The sequence below is a fragment of the Arvicanthis niloticus genome, chromosome 27, assembly GCF_011762505.2.
Source record: "Arvicanthis niloticus isolate mArvNil1 chromosome 27, mArvNil1.pat.X, whole genome shotgun sequence".
Classification (NCBI taxonomy): Eukaryota; Metazoa; Chordata; class Mammalia; order Rodentia; family Muridae; genus Arvicanthis; species Arvicanthis niloticus.
In genome coordinates, this window is record NC_133435.1 from 21487136 (window position 1) to 21510245 (window position 23110).

At 46.7% G+C, this 23110-nt stretch overlaps 1 protein-coding gene across 1 annotated transcript in view; it reads right to left on the reverse strand.

The window, feature by feature from the left end:
* The window catches only part of Cds1 (CDP-diacylglycerol synthase 1), a 63337-nt gene that overhangs the window by 39825 nt on the left and 402 nt on the right, over positions 1–23110 (reverse strand). The window contains exon 2 of the mRNA XM_076926348.1: positions 4398–4525. Within this exon, the coding sequence (XP_076782463.1) occupies positions 4398–4525 (128 nt within the window). The remainder of the gene's footprint in view (positions 1–4397; positions 4526–23110) is intronic.

The window sequence follows — 23110 nt, forward strand, 5'->3', positions numbered from 1 at the left end:
CAAGGGTGAGGACCCAGCGGCTGCCGGTGGAGCAGGATCTGCTGTCTGATGGTGAGCGGGAGTTTACAGAAAGTCCAGCTACCAGCCTGGAGCAGAGGTACACCAGAAGTGTGTGGCTTCTCAGAGAGAGGAGATGGCAGGACAGAGTTCAAGGGCACCAGAAGGCTTCATCCAGGTCTTTCCAGGTCTTCTGTTGATCAGCAACACTTGGACCAGACCACTCTGATGTGAGATCGTCCCTACAGTACTCGGCTGTCCATATCTCTACATGCATTACCCATCACCGGCTGCGAGCAGCACCAACCCTGCTGACACCATACACTGCCATGCATGGCTAGAACAGACTCACCTAGCTGATAAGCACACCACACAGAGTGCACTCACCCTCCCTCCAGCTGATGGTCACACCACACAGAGTGCACTCACCCTCCCTCCAGCTAAAGGTCACACCACCTTGGAGCACACTTGGATAAGGAACTACTTGAAATAACTGCAGTGAATGGAAACCTCTCAGGCCTTTCCCAGTTGAGACAGCACATTTCTTTTGTGGGATCACAGAGTAAAGGCTTGGGAATGAGCAGCAACCTTGGCCAAGCAGTTCTACTCTTTAAGAAAATTATGGATTCACTTTAATGAAATCATGGGTTTCTAGGAAAAAGCCAGCTACAAAAAAAAAGTTTAATATAGATTTTTTTTCATTGTGAAAAGTCAGATATTAAATGTAACTACTATATCCATATAGTGGGATGCCTCATTTAAAATGTGCCTGAGGATACTGAAGGATAGGAGAGATTGCTTCCAACTACCACAGAACAAAATTAAAATAGCAGGGCAAGGGGGTATAACCCCATTTCTGCATCACACACGTGCACACTGGATGCACAGCGCAGAGAGGGTCTGAGAATAGACACCATTACTGCACACACATGTTCTGAGTGGGTCCCGAGCTCCTACAGCTCAGAGAAGCTTCCTACAGTGAGGATTTTAACCCTTTATCTACAAATGTATGGCCTACAACAGTTTCTTTTTGGTTTATTACATTAAAAGACGTGTATACTGGACAGAAACACTCACGTGAGAGTAGAGCGCCTTCCTGAGACTGAACTGTCAGGCTATCTACTGTTCTGGTTTTCATAACCAAGTCCCTCATAAGCAGAGTTATAAAACCTATCTTTCTGGTTTTGAGAGCTCCTCCCTCATTACACAGCGCTGGGAAGAAGGCCTCGGCTCACCATGCCTGACACAGTGCCTGGGCTCACCTCACTTCTCTTCACCTTAGCTTTCTCATTTGAAAAGGTTGTAAGCACAGCGTGTTACAGGGCTGCGTGGGATCAGTGGGTATTACGTGGTTAAGCAACGTGCGGCTCACACTGTGTGTTCAATAAATAGCTGCTATTATTTGCTGCTGTTGTTTTATATTAAAGTCATTACAGAGGAGAGTCTGACTGACGTGGGAATTCAGCATCATTATTACAGAGCTGGTACACAGATTCAAACACAAACACACACGTGTACACGCATATGCATTTATAAAACATACATGTGCATCTCTCTCTCACACACATATGCATTTATATAACACACATGTGCATCTCTCTCACACACACATATGTATTTATATAACACACATGTGCATCTCTCACACACATATGCATATGCATTTATATAACACATGTGTATCTCTCTCACACACAAATATGTGTATGCATTTATATAACACATGTGTGCATCTCTCACACACACATATGCGTTTATATAACACATGTGCATCTCTCACATACATGCATATGCATTTATATAACACACATGTGCATCTCTCTCACACACATGGATGCATTTATATAACACACATGTGCATCTCTCACACACATGCATATGCACTTATATAACATACGTGTGCATCTCTCTCACACACACATATGCATTTATATAACACATGTGCATCTCTCACATACACGCATATGCATTTATATAACACACATGTGCATCTCTCTCACACACACATATGTATGCACATTAATATAACAAACCTGTTTATCTCTTTCACACACACACACACACACACACACACACACACACACACACACGCACACATGCATGTGCATGCAGTCCGAACAGATCTGAGGATGACGATGTGTTCAGGAAGATGGTGTATACCTTTGTTCTATCAGCTACAAACAAACAAAAAAAATCAAAAACAGGTAACACAGCATTGAAATGATTTATTCTAATACGGTTATGAGACTGACAGATTTTTTTCCGTGTTCAAGCACAATTCCAGACACATAACCTCCCATGATCTTTATTCTCTCAGGGACCACATTTTTACTGGGCCAGGTGAGGCCTCAGACACAGATTCAAAAGGCAAACTCCTCCTTGCTGGCCTTCACCCACTCCCTTCTATCCCTCTACTGTTGGCCACAGGAGTGAGATGGTTTTTCTCTTAGGTAGGTCATGGAAACTAAATCAAGTCTACTCTGATTTTCCTCCAGAGGTGACTGTAAAGCAACACTCTACTCCACCTTGGCTATAAGGGGACCAGAAGACCCCCATTTGAGCAAAGTCCTATCCCATCCCAGGAGGAAGGAACACTGTCCACAGGACAGAAAGATTCCAGGCTGTGTCGGCTCTCCTGGTTTAGCAGCCCACCCTTAGCTCAGACCTTGTTTATACACTCACAGTTCTGTCAGGCAGTCTCCCGAAACCCCAAAGAATGAGGCACAAGTAATTCTAGCAACTGAGGACAGCAGTTGAGAAAGGTGCACAGGAATCCATCTACCTCCCAGGAGGAAAGTGACTCCAACTCCACAGGGAGTTGCACAATCCAGCGAGGGACATGCAGCTCTCATCCCTGCACCTCTTTGACTACTTTGCCAACTGTCCACTAAGATTGTTTATAACTAACCAGCAATGTAAGCATTGCACGCCTGTGGACTGCTCTTACCTGAGTCTAACGGGAGGGTCAACAGGCCCCATATCGGTGTCTGGTCAGACTTGTAACTCGTGCCTGGAGTGGAAACAGCCCTGTGCCTCAGCCCATTGGCATCTGCTGTCTCCAGGCACACAGTGTCAATGTGGACACCAGTGGGTGTTCTCTAAGAGCTGCCCACTTACTGTGAGAAGCCCCCCCCCCCCCCCCCCCGCTGTGCGCGCGCGCGCGCGCGCGCGCACGCGCGCACACACACACACACACACACACACACACTGAGGCATCATGGGCATGATGTGTGTGAGGGTCAGGTAGGACAGACTGAGCTGAGTTTGAGTCTTCCTTTATATCTTCAGAATGGTTGTCGCCCAGCGCAAGTGGGGACACCCGGGTTACCTTTACTATATGACTACACCAGAGGTGTTCCAACTGTGGGAGTAAGAGCCACTACTTCTTGTTCAGTCCTGAAGAATGGCATCAAGCAGAAAGCAGTCGGAGGATAGGGCACACATGTACAGCACAGAATCTTTCAGAGCACTTTTGTATCTGTGCCTCTCAGGATGTGACATCAAATACATCTTGCTCTGTGTGGTGCCGTCAAAAGACTTGGTGAAGCACTGTCAACACTTAACGTTTCACATAGCAATCTGGATAAAACTTAACATTTCCATCACTTCTGTTAGTTTTGTGACTCAAGTCCCCCAAGCATACAGTGCAGGGTAAGACAGAATTAGCTGAAATCCCATGCTCATAAACACTTTAAAACAGCACAAATACAAAACGGTGAAATGTGTTTTAGACAGTAATTTTAGACTCAGTTAAAGAAAGATATTCTGGGGGCTGAGAGATGGCTCAGGCAACAAACCCCTGCTGAGCCAGTAGGAGCACCTAAAGCTGACTCCCCAGCAACCATGGTAAAGCTCGGCACAAGGCTGAGCGGGGGCGCCAGTGGGGAGGGGTGGGAGCATCCCAGTCAAATCAGTGAGCTACAGGTTCTGGGAGAGATCCTGTCTCAAAAAAATAAAAAACAAAAAAACAAAAAACTGAAGAGCAGATCAAGGGAAACACCTGATGTCAACCTCTGGCCTGGGCACACACATGAACACTCCCACAGAGAATGTATATATACCATATGCACACAAGCATGCATATCCCACCTATCCCGAGACACACACATGCACACCCAAACCACACTAACCATCATCCCTGGCATTTGGGGCCCACACAACGTTTTTCATTAGGAGGCTGGATACCAGCACATCTAGGAGCCTGGGCTGTTGCAGTGATCTTTACCAGCTGACTTCTGAGGCACTAATGAAGCACTTCAGATTATCCCTCATTGCAGCCTTCTCCTCCCATGGGTCCCAAATGCACAAAAATCCAAATATAGCCCCTGAACAAACCAGGATGACCTCAAAGCCTGTTCTTGTGCTGGGTAGCAACATGGACTTGGCCTCACCCATCCTACCTTGAAGATAGTCCAGACAAGGCTTTCTTGAGAATCTCGGGGGTCCTGTCTGAGGACGGTGGGACCTCAGGAACGTCGGAATCTCCTCTGGCATCGAGATCTCCATACCTGTCATCAATATCTGTTTCCTAAAATTAAAAAGGAGAACTATTTGCAAAGTATTAATATATACATTTATTTTGAGACAGAACCTCAGAGCAGCCCTGAGATGACCTGGAACTCACTGGGTAGCCCCTGGGGTCCTCAAACTCTGGTCCTCCTGCCTTGGCTTGTCGAGTGCTGGGTTTTGGGTATTGCCATTCCTGAGGCAAAGTATTCTTTTAAACAGCACATGCTTGCCAGTGTGCTCTCTCACTGCTCGGTGTGCCAAAGCGTGGTTACATAATCTAAGACAAAGATGATGCTATCGGCCTACATTGAATGCCCAAGCACTGCCATACTTTCTTGTTAAGCAAGCTTTATTATCTTTGGTAAAATTCCAAAATAAAGGATTACTTTAAACAAAAGACATAGGGACGGCTCAGATTGCTTCTTAAACCAGATGTTTACTGACAGAACTAAATAGTCACTGTTTGCTTCTTAACTGGGAGAACGGGGTTGTTTCTGTAGCTTCTAATCAGCCATTCAGTCTGTTGTTATTTGACTAACATCCCAGCATCAGGAGTCTGAAGACTCAGTGCTGGGCATAGCAATATGAACTGTACCATCCATTCATTTTTATTAGACTTCAGTAAAGCAGGTCAAATAAATACTGTATTTTTTCAATCAATGAAGAGTGGTCAAAGTGTTATTTTAGCTGTCAGATTTAAGGTATTTAATACCTACGCTAACTTTTAAGAGTCCACACACGTGTCATGTTTATGTTGTAGGCCAGGGGAGCTCAGGATCTCTGGGACAAAGGCCATCTGTGAACTCTCAGGATAGGGTGGCCACAGTATCTGTAAAATCAGACATGCTGTTCCATTTTGACACTGGTCTTGATTTCCACTGCCTTCCCTCATTCCCGTCCCTTCCTCTTCGACATCCAGGCTTCTGCAACCAACAACTTCAGTAAGAAAAGTGATCACGGCATGAGAGCCAGAGGGACCAGTAACTGGGGACGGCAGAGTTCCTCAGGACAGAGGTCCTGAGCAGAGGTCAGGCTAGGACTCTCAACCCAAACTCAGCCTTCATCAACTCCAAAGCTTGGGCAAATCTATATCCCAAGAGGAAGCATTTAATATAAGGCCAAGGCCATGGCAAATTCAGGCAAGTCGCTACCACGATCAAGTCAAGTCTGCCCATCCTTCTAAATGGTGGCCTTCTAAATGAAATGTTAGCATTGAGGCCGTATTTTCAGACTTCATAAAGCAAAAATCAAATGTTAGTCTATCAAATGCAATTCTTATAAACAATTATAAAAGTAAACATGTGGCTATGCAAAAAAAAAAAAAAAAAAAAAGACAAATGAGACAGACACGATCCCAAAACAACTTAAACAGAGAAATGCTGACTGGTAACAAGCAGACCGACATCAACCCCAAGAGTATTTCAGTGAGCAGGGTCACATGACTCCTCAGCCAGAAAACAGAGCGATGCTTTTTCTTGCCATTCTTTCTAACTTCAATGATCCAGAGAGATGGATAGGTAGAAATGCAGACAGAGGAAGTGTCTTTCCAAGGAATTGCAAAGACACGAAAGAGCACGAGGCTGGGGATTGGGACCTGTCAGGACCCATCCCACCTGGACTCAAATCATCAGTTTGGCACAAGGCCAATCCCATGACCCTAAGGGAATGAAGGCTTGAGTTTCCACTTGGACTGGGATTCAAATCATTCTCTTCAAATCAGCAACATTTTTGCAAAGCCCATGCAAGTATAGTCAGCAGTGACAGGGTTCTACTCAGGCCTCAGCTCCTGTGCTGGCTAAATCTGTAGACTTGACCCAACTCGGAATAACCTGGGAAGGGTTTAAACGAGGTGTTACCTAGATCAGACTTGCCTACGGGTCTGTCTGTGGGGGCCTGTCTCAACTGCTGTTGATGGTGGAGGACCCAGACCAGAGCAGGCAACAGCCCTCCCTGGGGTAGATCCTTGTGATGGTCTAATGAGAATGCTTACATGCTTGGTCCCAGTTGGTGGGACTGTTTGGGAAGGACTAAGAGGTGTGGCCTTGTTGGAGGAGGTGTGCCACTGGAGGTGAGCTTTGAGGTTTCAAAACCCTGTGCCAGGCTCAGTTACTCTCTCGGTGGGCTACCTGAGGACCAGGATGTAATGTTTTCAGTACTGCTCCGGTGCCATACTGGCCTGCTGCCATGCTCCCATCCGTGATGTTCATAACTAACCTCTGAAGCTGTAACCAAGCCCCCAATTAGATGTTTCCCTGTATAAGCTGCCTTGGGCATGGTTTCATCACAGTAACTAAGAGAGCCCTGAATGGTCGGTCTCACAGTAAAGCAAACTGGCTAGCAGGCAGGCAGGCAGCACGGGCATGTTTGTTTTCCCTGCTCTTAACTATGTGAGTGGTGTGGTGTGGTGTGGTGTGGTGTGGTGTGTGGTGTGGTGTGGTGTGGTGTGTGTGGTGTGTGTGGTAGTCTGTGGGGTGGTGTGTTATGTGTGTTGTGTGTAGTGTGGTGTGGTGTGTGGGGTGGGGTGGGGTGGGGGGTAGGGTGGTGTGTGGGGTGTGGTGTGGGGTGGTGTGTGGTATGGGGTGGTGTGTGGTTTGGTGTGTTATGTGTGGTGTGTGTGGTGGTGTGTGGTATGGTATGTGATGTGGTGTGTGTGGTGGTGTGATGTAGGGTGGGGTGGTGTGTGTGGTGGTGTGTGGTGTGGTGTGTGGTGTGGTGTAGGGTGGGGTGTGGGGTGGGGTGTGGGATGGTGTGGGATGTGGGGTGGTGTGGTGTGTGTGGTGTGTGGGGGGTGTGGGGTAGTGTGGGGTGTGGGGTAGTGTAGGGTGTGGGGTGGTGTGGGGTGTAGGGAGGTGTGGGATGGTGTGGTGTGTGGGGTGGAGTGGGGTGTGGTGTGGTGGTATATGGGGCTGTGTGGGGTGGGGTGGTATGTGGGCTGTGGGGTGTGGTGGTGTGTTTGGTGGGGTGTGGGGTGTGGTGGTATGTTTGGTGGGGTGTGGGGTGGTATGTGGTGTGGTGTGGGTGTGGGGTGGTATGGTATACTGTTTTTTTCTTTTTTTATTGGATATTTTATTTACATTTCAGATGTTATCCCCTTACCCCATTTCTCCCCCCCCCCAGGAATCCGCTATCCCATCCCCCCTCCTCCTGCTTCTATGAGGATGTGCCCCCACCTACTCCCCCACTCCCACCTCCCCACCCTAGAATTCCCCCCCCACACTCAGTATTCAGCCTTCATGGGACCAAGGGAGCCCTATGCCCAACAAGGCCATCCTCCCCTACATACACAGCTGGAGCCATGGGTCCCTCCCTATGTGCTCCCAGGCTGGTGGTTTAGACCCTGGGAGTTCTGGTTGGTTGGTATTGTTGCTCTCCTCATTGGGCCGCAAAGCCTTTCAGCTCCTTCAGTCTTCTCTCTAACTCCTCCATTGGGAACCCCTTGATCAGTTCAATGGTTAGTTGTGAGCATCAGCCTCTGAATATGTCAGACTCTTGCAGACCTCTAAGGAGACAGCTATATCAGGTTCTTGTCAGCATGTACTTCCTGACATCCACATCAGTGTCTAGCTTTGATGACTGTACATGAAATGGATACCCAGGTGGAATGGTCTCCAGACAGCCCCTCCTTCAATTTCTGTCCCACACTTTGCCTCCACATTTGCTCCCTTGAGTATTTTGTTACTCCTAAGAAAAACTGAAGCACCCACACTTGGTCTTTCTTCTTCATGAGCTTCATGTGGTCTGAATTCATGTGAGTTGAATCTTGGGTATTTCAAGCCTCTGAGCTAATATCCAATAATCAGTGAGTGAATACCATGTGTGTTCTTTTGTGATTGGGTTACCTCACTCAGGATGATATTTTCTAGTTCCATCCATTTACCTAAGAGTTTCTCGAATTCATTGTTTTTAATAGCTGAGTAATACTCCATTGTGTAAATGTACCACATTTTTTTGTATCCATTCCTCTGTTGAAGGACATCTGGGTTCTTTCCAGCTTCTGGCTATTATAAATAAGGCTGCTATGAACATAGTGGAGCATATGTCCTTATTATATGTTGGAGCATCTTCTGGGTATATGCCCAGGAGTGGAATAGCTGGGTCGTCAGGTAATGCTATGTCCAATTTTCTGAGGAACCGCCAGACTGATTTCCAGAGTGGTTGTACCAGCTTGCAATCCCACCAACAATGGAGGAGTGTTCCACTTTCTCCACATCCTTGCCAGCATCTACTATCACCTGAGTTTTTGATCTTAGCCATTCTGACTGGTGTGAGGTGGAATCTCACGGTTGTTTTAATTTGCATTTCCCTGATGACTAAGGATGTTGAGCATTTCTTTAGGTGCTTCTCAGCCATTTGAGTTTCTTCAGTTGAGAATTCTTTGTTTAGCACTGTACCCCATTTTTAATAGGGTTATCTGGTTGTCTGGAGTCTAATTTCTTAAGTTCTTTTGTATATATTGGATATTAGCCCTCTATCGAATGTAGAATTGATAAAGATCTTTTCCCAATCCGTTGGTTGCTGTTTTGTCCTATTGACAGTGTCCTTTGCCTTACAGAAGCTTTGCAATTTTATGAAGTCCCATTTGTCAATTCTTGATCTTAGAGCATAAGCCATTGGTGTTCTCAGAAGATGGAAAGATCTCCCATGCTCGTGGATTGGCAGGATAAATATAGTAAAAATGGCCATCTTGCCAAAAGCAATCTACAGATTCAATGCAATCCCCATCAAAATTCCAAATCAATTCTTCATAGAGATAGAGCAATTTGCAAATTCATTTGGAATAACAAAAAACCCAGGATAGCGAGAACTATTCTCAACAATAAAAGAACTTCTGGGGGAATCACCATCCCTGACCTCAAACTGTACTACAGAGCAATAGTGATAAAAACTGCATGGTATTGGTACAGAGACAGGCAGGAAGATCAATGGAATAGAATTGAAGATCCAGAAATGAACCCACACACCTATGGTCACTTGATCTTTGACAAAGGAGCTAAAACCGTCCAGTGAAAAAAGAACAGCATTTTCAACAAATGGTGCTGGTTCAACTGGAGGTCAACATGTAGAAGAATGCAGATCGATCCATTCTTATCTCCTTGTACAAAGCTCAAGTCCAAGTGGATAAAGGACCTTCACATAAAACCAGATACACTGAAATTAATAGAAGGTGGGGAAGACCCTGGAATACCTAGGCACAGGGGGAAAGTTCCTAAACACAACACCAATGGTATGGTGTACTGTTGCTAGCTGTCTAGGACTCCTGCCTTGGTGACTTGCCCGCCACTGATGAACTGAGAAGTCCAGCCTAAAATAAACTCTTTCTCTTGGCAACATTGCTTGTTCTAGATTTTTCTCTTCACAGCAATTGAAATGAAACCGGAGCCCTTCCCTGCCCTCTACACTGCCTTCTCTCAAGTTTCATTCCTTGAGTTCTGAGTTTTACCTTACATCCTTTAGAGAAGCACAATATAGAATTTAGGATTTAATCTCGCCATAACTAAAGAATAAAAGGCAATCCCCAAACACAGCATGTCACCCCACTGTTAGTCAAACATTGGAACTGAATTCCTGGTATGGACCCTCTGTTACAAAGGCTGTGGACTTGAAAGGACATCAGGGGACAAAAGAAGGAGCACTTCAAACGACCAAGCAGCCACCCCACCTGGCATGCTGAGTTGGCTCAAAGGACTTTGAAAAGCAAAATGGCAGCTGCTTTCTGCCAAGCCTGTAGTTTGAAGATGGTTCTCAAATATCTCTGTGTCTCCGGCCCATGGCTCCAAAGCCTGCACAGCTTCCTCTTTCTGTCTCCACACCAGGGACCTGTACCTTTAGCTCCCAATCTGTCTAGTCCAGGTTTCCATGAATAGCACAAGGTTTGACAGAAACAGCAGACTACCTTTTCCACACCAAACCCGCTGCCTCCTTCCCTGTGTCCTGTGTGGAGAGACACAGCCATACCAGTGAGCTGATTAGTCTGGTCTCCAGTCAGAGCTCAGCATCTGCACAGCAAGATGACTCAGAGGGTGAGGGTACATGCCTGCTGAGCAAACCTGATGAGCTCAATGGCCAGAACCAACAGTGAAAAGTGGGGAACTGCCTCCTGACCCCAACATGTGTGATATGGCATGTGCACACACATGTGCATGTACACACAAGTAACAAAGGTAAACTACATTTAAAAACTGGTCATCCATCTTACAGGCTTTTCCTTGAGCCTAATGAAACCCGCCTTCCCTTCCATCATCAGCCCTTCTGGCATCAGCCTCTCCCCTGTGCCTCAGCCTCCTGTCTGCCCACGAGAGCCTGCTGGGCACACTGCGGCCAAGACAACTTTACAGAGCCACAAATCTGATATTGCTACTCCCTTGCCAAAACACACCAGGATGAAGGCAGATCACTGTGTTGTTTGGGCTGTTTCCACACGGGGACCCTGATACGGTGGGTCTCCAGTTTGACGCCCCACTTTTCACAAAGTGTCCTCCTCTCTCCTGCATGCAGATGCTTATTCTTTGTGTGAAGTGTAAAGTTACGCACTCCCTCCCCTTCTCTTGCCAGTTCTCCTGTTTCAAACTTTCCTGCCCCATTTCTCGAACCTGGCTCCTGCAGGGCCACAGTCTGCCATCACCTGCAGGGCCGCTTCTTTGGAACCTTCTCTGACTCTGGGCTCCAGGTTAGCCATGCTTCAGCTATGTTTCCAGAATTCTATCAGTGAGTGTGTTTGCCAGTCTGTATTTGTCACTAGTCTGCATCCTTTGTGGAGAAAAAATGCTGACCACAGGCATCACTCCAGACTCCAAGGAGCTGACCCTGAGCAAGCACATGCTGAACAAACTAAGGATACGCTAAAACATGATCTCACCTGCACTCGCTGTAGGTGGTCGCAGGTAAGTCGCTGGGCTTGGAACCTATGTTTTACCCAGGTGGAATGAGGACTTCTGAGTAGAGGGTGCTATTCTTATCCAATTATAAAGCTCAAATAAAAAATGTCTTCTAGACAGGTGTAGTGGCACACACCTTTAATCCTAGCACTCAGGAGGCAGAGGCAGACTCAACTCTGAGTCTGATCTACATGGTGAGTTCCAAGACAACTAGGACTAGGTAGGTAGAGAGAGACTGGATCTCAAAAGAAAAGAAAAGAGAAGAGAAGAAAAAGGGAAGGGAAGGGAAGGGAAGGGAAGGGAAGGGAAGGGAAGGGAAGGGAAAGAAAGAAAAAGAAGAAGAAGAAAAAAGAAAAGAAAAAAAGTCTGCTAATGATGTCTGAAAGCTGAGGAAGACTTTCCTGGTCACCAGCAAATCTGGCTCCTTCAGTGAGACTGATTCTGGAGGGCTGGAGCAACACACTTCGCAGATTCACGTCCTTGTATCAAAGGAAATACTCACTTCCATCTCCTACGAGAGAAGATGTAGGCTGAGATGCTAAGCAAAGCACCCAGGTTTGCCTAGCTCTGGATATGCTCTCAAATCCATCTGCACACTAAGCAAGCCTGGAAGCAGCCTGACGGGCAGACATGCCTCAAACACAGAAATTCAGTCTAACTTTAAGATGTCCATGAAGCTGCAAAGGATGGGAAGGGCCGAGGAGACTCTGAGAGAGCAAAGCTGAGGGACAAGCACCGCTTGTGTACAGGGGTTCTCACAGAAGCGCTCATCAAGACCACATGGCTGCAAAACAAGAGGATCTCACAGAATGGAGTCCAGCAGTCACTCCACACACATGTACTCACCTAAGTCTCCTCAACATCCTAAAGGGAACGCAACAGGAAGGGCCGAAGTAACTGCAAAACAAGACATCCATACAATCTCTAAGCTTGGATTAGGTCCCAAAGACTTTCCTTAAATATGATAACAAAAGCATGCCCCATAAAAGAAAGAAGAAAACAAACTTTATCACCTTGAGAGATGCTAAGACAATGAAAAAACAAACCAAAGACTAGAAGGCCTCTGTCAACCACACAGCTGGTGACAGCCTGACAGCTACAACAGGAGAAGGCCTCTGTCAACCACACAGCTGGTGACAGCCTGACAGCTACAACAGGAGAAGGCCTCTGTCAACCACACAGCTGGTGACAGCCTGACAGCTACAACAGGAGAAGGCCTCTGTCAACCACACAGCTGGTGACAGCCTAACTGCTAGAATACATAAAAAAAAAAAAAACCCTCTCAAAGTTCACAGGAACAGTCAACAATTACAAGCCAAATATTTTAGCCACCACTCTCCACCACCACCAAAACACAGATGGCAAATGAGCACAAGATCTCCGCAGACAACTCACCAGGGACAAAAACCAAGCCTGCAAGTGACGCCAGCCGCCAGTGCGGAGCACAGTGGGCACGTGCCAGCAGGCTGAGCGGGAGCACAGTGAGTCTGAGGCCAGCCTGGGCAACAGAGAGACTCAGACACACACAGACATGTGCACACACACATGTGTATATACACATACACAACATCAGGCGTTGGGAACTGTGACGTTTTATCTCTGTATGGTGGGAGTGTCAAAAAAAAATGGGTAATCATTTCCAAACACAGCTTGCCAGTTACCTGGGAGATTGAATGTATACCTTCCAGATGTTCTGGCCATCTCAGTCTCAGCATTTCATCTGGAAAGATGAAAGCATGTATCCTATTGTAGTGGCTGTACATGTAGACTCATGGTAGCTCTATCTGAGTACCATCAAACAAGAGAAACCCAAAAGACCAGTGTGGAAGCAGGCAGATCGTATTACTGCATGTAGTGACATGCACCCACGTTCACTCCCGCTTGCTCACTCGCTCGCTCTCTCCCTCTGTACACTACTGCTACCTAGGATGTATAGGTGCATCTTTAAAATAACTATATTGAATAGAAAGGCCTGGAAGACAGGTGTGATGGCATGCCTCTAGTTCTAGGAGGAGCATGAGTTCAAGACCATCCTAACCACAAAGCCAACTGGAGGCCAGCCTGAGTGACATAAGTTCCTGTCTAAAAAACCTGGAAAAGGAAAAAGGGCCACACAAAATGTACATATAATATGCATATGAGCTGGGCAGTGGTGGTGCACGCCTTTAATCCCAGCACTTGGAAGGCAGAGGCAGGTGGATTTCTGAGTTCGAGGCCAGCCTGGTCTACAGAGTGAGTTCCAGGATAGCCAGAGATACACAGAGAAACCCTGTCTCGAAAAACAACAACAACAACAAAAATGCATATGAGTCCATGCCTGCATAGCACATAGTACTCCACTTACATATAATATGCATAGGTATACATGCCTGATAACACTCCACTTACATATAATATGTGTATGAGTACATGCTTGTATGCACTTACATATGATATGCATAGGAGTACATGCCTACATGCATTTACATGATATGCATATGAGCACATGCTTGCATGGCACTGCACTTACATATAATTTACATGAGTTCATGCCTGTATGCACTGACATATGATATACATATAAATATATGCCTGTATAGCACTCCAATTTCATATAATACGCATTAGAGTGCATGCTTGTATGCACTTACGTATAAAAGCATGAGTACATGAATATATAAAACTCCACTTACATATAATACGCATATAAGTACATACCTACATAGCACTCCACTTATACAGAATATGCATATGAGCACATGCCTGCCTGGTACTGATCTTGTGTAAAATCCCAGAAAGTACAAATCTAATTTACAGTACTAGAAAGTCAATGGGCATGGAGAGATGGGAAAGAGTAGCAGACAGGGGAAAACTTACAGTAGAAGACAATGCTTGTTATTTTATTCATGGTACTGGTTACCTAGGAAAAAATGTCAAAACTCATCAAACTGTGCCTGCTAAGGATTGTCTCCCCCTTCCCCTAGGCTGTCCCCTGTTGCTGCTCAATGTGACAGTACTGAGACAGACACTACACAGGTGCAGAACTAGTGCCCACACAGGACAGGACAGATGTCCTCTCTCCACACTTAGAGGCAGCAGTGCCTTCTGCGAGTATGAAAACGACACCCTCACCAGGGAGCAAGCGGCCATAACCCTCCAGAACTGTAAGAGATAAGTTCCTGTTACTTAAGATGACCAGTTCTGTGACAGTTTGTTATAGCAACTGAAACCAACAACAGCACTTTCTGCTCAATTTAGTGAGTATCGCTGGAGACTGAGAGGAGAGGCCCACAGAGGGCTGAGACTCTTCTCCACAGTGAACACTGAGAACATCAGAACAAGGGCAGGAGCCAGGGAGGAAGGATATGGTTCATCTACATCCCATGGTGCTCAGCACGGTTTCCAATCACACACGGGGTCTGCGTCCTGAAACCCCTGAAACATCACGTGACAATGCAAGGGAGAGATACAGTGATGGCAGCTGCCAAGTGACCAGCCTTGAGATAGAGAGGCTGTCCTGGACTGCCCTTATGGTTACAAGGTAGAGAAGGAAGTGGGTCTGAGGAGACAGGAGAATGGCAGCAGTGAGTATAACTGGTTTTGAGAGAGGTAGGAGGGGCCACAAGCCTTCCGATGCAGAAAGACTGGGGACCAAGAAAGGGCAAGAAAACAGGGTTTCCCTTAAAAAGCCTCTAGAAGAAACAGTCCTGCTGATACCGAGTTCAACCCCTGCGGCTCATTCAGACAGCTGATTACAAAACTCTAAGACAGTAAGTCTTTGTTGTTGTAAGCCACTGTTTGAGGTGACAGGATACAGAAGTTATCAGAAATGAGATTCCAGAAAGCAGCCATAGCCAGTCTATGCCAGTGAATCCCTCCAGCAACCTGCCTCTGTGCCAGAGTTTACATGAGTCCATTCTCGGGCCTCTTCACCTGGCAGAGCCACACCCACCCATGGCTCTGCTTGGACCTGAGGACGTGGATGATATGCTGAGGGGCTGGTGACAGCCACCTCTGTGACTACCAGCCTTCTGGGCAGCCACACCACTGTACTTGCCATATTCTGCCATAGGCAGTATTCAACTCCCACCTTCTCTGGGGAAGGGGGGTCTGTTCTAAGATGTTCCTGCAGTTTGGGCACCTTGTAACCTTCCCCTGGAGATATATCATTCTTAAAACGACGCTGTGCCTAATGGTGTCATTTGTGTAAGTCTCAAATCCAAATTAGAACAAAGATCCCCAAAGGGCTAAAGGAACAGGACGACAGAAACTCTGCCGGGCTTCATTCCGTAGCTGGTTATGTTTGCTCTACCTGAGAGCTTACGACAGCCTTGTCAGAGATGCCACTGCTTTCTCAGCACTTAAATCCATCAGAAAATAAAAGCCAGCAGATCAGCTGACAATAACTTTCCCTACTCCCAGTACTTTCTGCATGGTGAGAACCCGACAGGATCCTGACTTTGTGGGGCGGGGCGGGAAGGGGAGTTCCGGAAGAAGCATTGAGGACAGTAAGAAAATTAGACTAGGGATTAAGTGGTTTTTAAAGATGGGTCTACATTGATCAGACCAGTCCTGCACCCCTGGGCTGACCAAACTAGTCCTGTATCCCTGAGTTGACCTGACTAGTCCTGCATCCCTGGCCTGACCAGACTAGTCCTGTATCCCTGAGTTGACCTGACTAGTCCTGCATCCCTGGGCTGACCAGACTAGTCCTGTACCCCTAGGCGTACCTCTCTCATTTGAACCTCTCAACTAGCTGAAGTATGAGTGTGTGCCATTGTAACCTGCTACATAAGGCTTGATAATTGTTAAACTTGTAATAGTGTTGTAGCTATGTATGAAAACGTCTTTAAGAAATGCATGTTTAGGTAGACATTAATCCCAGCACGCAGGAGGCAAAGACAGGAGGATCAGAGCTCAGGGTCATTCTTGTTACACAGCAAGTTCAAAGCCAGCCTGGACTACATGTCTATGTCAAAAAGAAAGCAAAAGAGAAGGACAGGAGCATAGCTCTGCTCGCAGTGAGCACTGGCATGTCTGCAGCTTGTTTTCCAGCCGTTTGCCCAGAACTTGCACACCCACATGGTCGGGCAGAGTAAACTCAGCAAACTATTTCTTATTATTTAAAAATGAGGGCTGAATATTGATGATGTTCAATACTAAAAAACACAATGTTTAGGGATGCAAACATATGTGTTAACCCCATCAGGAGAAAGAGTAAAAGGTCACTCAGAAGAGTAGCTGCAAGGTGACAGGCATCAGTCTTGAATTTACTGAATGTGCTACATATCAGCCCTGCAAACAGGAGTGCTACAGGCAGAATCCAGGGGGCAGCACATGCACTGGACCCCACATGCACCTGACCCCACATACACCGGACCCCACATGCACCGGACCCCACATGCACCGGACCCCACATGCACCTGACCCCACATAGACCTGACCCCACATCCACTGGACCCCACATGCACCTGACTCCACATGCACCTGACCCCACATGCACCAGACCCCACATCCACTGGACCCCATATGCACTGACTCCACATGCACCTGACCCCACATCCACTGGACCCTACATGTACACCATCCCATACAACTGCTAAAAGGCTCCACCTGACAGTAAGTGGGTGAAAGAAAATAAAAACCACAACAGGAAAGGGCCTGAGGTCTAATCTTGTTCCTCATCTAGGTTTCTACATCTTGAGGTGAAATGTCAAGTCCAGGATGAGCTTAATAAATGTTTGCTTCTCTATAGCACCACCATGTATCTAAAATGACCTTCTTGGGACAGGAGGATGGCACAGCAGAGAGCCCTCATCTTAATGCCAGTGGGTTTGGTGCTCCCTGGGCCAGGTGGATCACAAAGTGGCCACAATCAAGAAGCAACCATCAGGTTCACAAACATTTAAGATAAGCCAGATCCTCACAGAGCATTGGACTCTTCCACTCTGTGTGTGTCAATGTTATGTTTAAAACAGTTTAAAATTTTGTTCTGACACACTCTTAGGCAGACATAACAATTACTAGAACAATAACTTTGACCCCTCTGTGGTTAAAAAAAAATTACAAAGACCACTAATAGCAACAGCCCCCACCTAGGACACACCATGCAGAGCTGTCTGTCTATAGGAAACCAGAATATGACAGTATGGAAACAGAAATCCTTGAGCTGGTTACTCTGAGAATGCAGGGCACAGTGGTGGCTCTGGAAAGCTGTCCTGTCATCAAAGGCATTTCTGTGTATTAAGGAAGTTGCATTTATAGGTGCCTGCCTCACAAAGGGGAGAGTCCCAGCAACTTCGTACCAGGGATTTTACAACAAGCAACCCTTGTTCCCTGTACATGTAAACCTTGTTGGGCAGCATCTGAGCTGAGCCTTGCTTAGAGAGGCACCAAACAATCATTTTCCCAAGACACAAAACCAGATCAAGCCTCAGAAAATATCTGAAGGATCTGAAAGATCTGTTTTCTTGCACTGAAGTAAAATATTTTTAAACAGTATTTTTGAATACAGAAAGAATAGTTATGGGAACATAGACACAGCCGATTCATGTTTTCAACTGAGTCATTTATGAATATATAAATCTCTATTTTGCAAAAATGGATATATGTCAATACATAAACATAAAGAATAAATATATTAGTGTTATAATGCCTATACAAGATCATTTTCGGAAGGACTGCTCTAACGTGTCCTACTCTTGTTTATCCAGGATGACTGTCCTCCAGAAAATCACCAAAGTTACCAACACAGAGAGAAAGGAGAGCCCTGGGATGTATCCTCTAGAGACATGAAGAGTGACCCTGTGACAATGAGGGCCTAGGTGATACTTAACAAGAAGCCCCCTAGATGCCACCATGATGAAAGAAGAGTCTACACTACCCAGCCTGTGCTGGCACTGGCACTGTGAAGTGAGAGTCTTGTCTAGGGCATCAGTGATTGCTGACCATAGTAATGTGAAGAAGAACGACCAGGAGAAAAAAGGAAGCCAAGAGACACCAGGTTCAACTGAGGCACCAACTCTTTCCACCTCCTGGAGAAGGACTTGGGCGAGAAACAATGGAGAGAAGTCTGCGCTGCTGGAGGCCACGCCCCGTGAATCCACAGCGTGACGGCTGTCAAAAAAATAGAAGGCCTCAAAAGTGTAAAAAAAAAAAGTTTTTAATTAAATAAATAAAATGCCCACCTTTCCCTGGAACATTTAGGATGTGCACTATTGATGACTTGCATCAGAAAGTCTACTCTAGTGGAAGAGAGAGATAACTGGTTACAGACAGCTTATAATATTCCACGGGAAATTTCCCAGAATAATAAGATGGACTGCTTAAACTCAAGACCTGAAATGTAAAACTTCATGCAGTAACACCAACCTGTTCTTTAGAGATCCCAAATATGGAAAGAAGGCTTTCGGAAGACAAACCCTCCCATCCCACAGTTTACCCGTCTACACATTGTAACCTCAAAGTGACTTCAGTGGCAGAGCTTACTGTTCCTGAATGCGCTTGCCCAGGAAGGCCCTGTTCCTTTGAGGCCCAAAGAGGGAACTTGGGAATTCACATCAGCTGCTCCACAGGAAGCACTGATGGGCAGGTCCTTCAGCTGGAGGATGCTGATCCATTCCACAATCCCATACAGTTAGCCATGAGAGTTTCCCATCCTAACCAAGCCTTCACACTGAGAGGCAATGAAAGGTCCCCCCACCCCCACCCCAGTTCTCAGCTCTGCCATGCCTGCTTTCCCACTGTGAGACACCTGCTGCTCTAACCCTCAGCTATTTCTCAGAACACACATTGTGAAGAATTAAAGCCCTCTTACAAATACCTGCAGCCAACTTAAGAGCTGTGTGGATGCCGTAACAACAGTCTGTGGCCAGCTGTCTGCAGAGTTTGATAGATCTATTAGCTGCCTCCTGGTCATTTCACATCCTGAGCCTTAGAAGTGATACTACCAGTATCAGTAGTGTATGTGGCCTAAGCACACTTGTTTCTGAGATCCATCAGAGCTCTCTGGTTCTCCGTCCCTGTTTGAGTGAGAAAGTGGAGGGCCCAAGGGCAAACACATAGATTGCACATCTTCTGCAGCCTCTATTTCTACTGGGTTTTTTCTCCAAGAAGCATGCAGTCTCCCTTCCTTTCTGGTACCTATGCGTCACTCCCCTGTGCTCTCGGGCTACCCACCATGTCTCCTAGAACACCTCCTCTCTCCGACTTCTTTCCACAAACACCACCCCATCCACCGAGAAAGGTTAGGTCTTCCTTCTTCCTCTTTTTATGGAGAATAAATGTATACAATATATTTTTATCATGTTTCCCCTCCCCGACTCCTCCCAGGTCTTCCCCACTTCTCTACCCTCCCAACTCCCCACCCCTCTCCTGCCCTAGGGTATGACTGAGATACCCAATGACACTATTTTGGAGGGAAACTGGTCTTCCCTTTGCAAGGAGGTATCAGGTACTGATAGTTTCCTGGGGTAGGAGCACTGCCCAGTTAGCCCTGAGTGCTGGGGACCCCTCTGGCCTGAGCTGTGCAGGCTCTGAGCATGCTCCCTCGGTCTCTAATGGGTCCTTATGTGCATCAGTCCTGTAATGAGCCATCTACCACCTCTGGCTCTCACTCTCTCTGCACCTCCTCCCCTGCATGGCTGCCTAGGCCTTCAGGGGAAGGTCCTCCTGTCAGAACCCCCTTCCACAACTTCCACCAGTGTTCCTCGCCCTTTCACAACAGAAAGCCCGGTTCGTGCTAGGCTCTTTGGCTGAATTCTGGGTGCATCTCAACTGTTATTCTAAAGTACTTCTGATGACACTTTCTTCTGAGCAACCCCTCCTCTTTCAGCCCCCCCAGGACCCTCTGTAACTTGGATACTTACATCCCTAACTCCTTTCAAACACGAACACTCTTTCATGAGTCTTACCATGAGCACCTTAGTCCCAGCTCCCCTAGACTGACTAGTAACCCCATCAATTCCCATGGAGGGCTTCACAATACCCTTCTCAGGGTTGCCCCTTCCAGTACCTTCCAGGCCGCTTGCTCTTGAGCTATACATACAGGTTGACGCTACTGCAGACTTTCCAGTGGAGAGCTTGGTGTGGTGACACACATGTAACACCAGCACTGGCGAGGCAAAGGCAGGAAGGAAGTGGGTTCCAGGTCAGCGGGACTCCACCAGAAACACTACTTCAAAGAAAACCAATAACCAAAACAACAACAAAGCCATGTCAGGTAGCTTCCCAGAGTCCAGGAATAAAGAGGACCACCAAAGGCCACAAGGCTCACTTCCTAACCAGGGGTTTATGGTCTGGGATTTCTAATTTCTGTGTTCTGTTTCTAGAATGCTGAGTCAGGAAGCACTTCTGCATGCCTTCTGACTAGAACACCCTGCCCTAACCAGCCCTAACCCCTGTCCACTTGACTTGTCCCCAGGCATCTTAACTCATGCCCAACACTCATGTCCTCCTTAGAGCGTCCCCTACAGTCGCTGCATCCATTCAGGCCCTCCATGCTAATGAGGCCTTGATGGCTATCTACTGAATGCAGCCCATACATGGATCCCACCTAGTGGGAGTGGGCTGAAGTGGGCCCTTGTCCTCTGTCAAGTACTACTCCACTACTCCAGCACTTTCAAGTCCTGCAGGTAAGAAGCACTTTTTCACATGCTAATTCTCTGGAGTTACTGAGTCTTGTCTGGGCAGAAGTCTCAGGGTCCTGAACAATAGAAATGCCACACTAACCAGACCATTATAAAGGTTACAGAACGGCAAGGCGTAAAGCAAGAGTGTGGAGTAAGTGGGATGTGAGGTGCTCCTTCGCTTCCTGCATTAATTTCTAAAGGTGCTTTTAAACTGGCTCTTTAACATAACAACACTTAATAGTTTCGATGGACCAAATATTAACCAGCTTCCAACGGGCGGCCGACTTAAAAATAGCCCTTGACCTGGAAATAAAGGTGTGTTCAAATACACACCCTGATAAGAAAGGACACGGGGAGGATGCAGCTCGCCGTCTGAAAGCTTTCAAAGTCAAGGGCTCCTTGAGAAGGGACTCTAGAACGACAGGGATATTTCAGCACAGTTTGAACACGCTCACCCTCATCTAAGAAACGTTGACAAAGTCAGTTGCAGATGCACACACTGCATCTGGGAAAGCCACATCCACTGAAATATGTATCAACGACCCAAAGACAGCCAGCAGCGCAACGTTTATAAATAAAAAAACAAGCCAAGCCCAAGCCGGTGGGGTGAGCAAGTCACCAAGGGATCAGTCTAATGAGTCCAGACACCACAGAAGCCGTTCCTATTTTAAATATATTCTGGCACTTAAAAATACACTCAAAAGCTACTTTATGTGCCGTCTCCCCGTTTCCAGAACATGTTTTATCTTAATAAAAGCTCGTTAGCTTCCTCCAGTTAAGGAAGTCGACATGAGGAGGCTGGTATTTCCTTGATTCTAAAGGATACCAGTGCTAAAACAAAATCCCAACCTAATTAATTCTATTTTGGGTCTGGTTTCCAAGGCACTTTTCACAGAGCTGCACTCAGCCCATGGCTTTCGGGTTTTCAACCTTCCACAGCTGGAAAGCGTATTCTGTCATTCCTCGGCACATGTGTTTCCCAGACTCTCATCTTACCTTCCTATCCATCAAGAATAGAAAAGAACCTGCGGTCCTAAAATCACGTATTTATTGCTAACCATGCTGTTGTGGCACAGATTTAAGCTCCATCGAGCTCACTCATCAGTTTAAGTTTTGGGAGGAACTTCCCCTCAATCGCACTGCCAGAGAGCATCAGAACAGCACAAAGCAAAAGACAGAAAATAGAGAAGTTAGGTTCCACAGCAAAAGGAGGAGAACTTGACCTTGGGCCACCGCAAGTCCATTTGGCTTGTCTGTCTTTTGTTTGTTTGAGACCTGGGCCAACCTTAAGCGTACTACAAAGCTGAGAAGGATCTTGACAGTCCTTGCCTCCACCTACCCCCAGTGCTGAGATGACGCTATCTTACACACACATACACACATACACACACACACACACACACACACACACAAATTCCAAGAATGACTGAAAAGTTTTGAGTGTCTCAAGCGAAGTGGAATTCTGTAAACAAACTTGTATAGCAAATCTATTCTTTGGCCCAATTTCACAATCTACCTAGCTCATGCGACCATAAGACTTTTTTTTTTCTCCAAAGTTCTTACTGGCACCGGTGTATCGGGAAACACATCTAAACTCTTGACTCTTTCAACTATAATAGTGATCGTGCATATCTGCATATTTTAAAATATGAAGCAAAGTTCATCCGTTTTAAAGCACGGGGCGGGGGTGAAAGTTTAGAATTAGCCTGTTCCGGTAAATGAAATCCACCGGTGGGACAACTGCCTCGTTTGTGGTGCACTGACATGTTCCCCATATATGACAGCCGCAACCCTCTGAAATCTATCAGCCGGAAAATAAAGAACCGAGAAACGAAAGCGCAGCTTGGAGGAGCTCCAGAAGCCTGTCTGCGCCAGGCTCCAATGACAGGCTAGGACCCAAGGTGCCCGTCTTAAGTTTACTCCCAACTTTGTCGCCCTACGGAGGAAAGGCGAGAGAGGTGGCAGCCACTAGACAGCCAGCGCACCTGCGGGAACCGGTTCCATCCTGACCCCAGAGCTGGGGAAAGAAGCTAGAGGGCAGTCCGGTTCTGGAGCCACTGACCCGGCCGCGCACGCCCCGGGGAGGGGGACGCGCAGGACCCCCCGCGACACGCCCGCTCC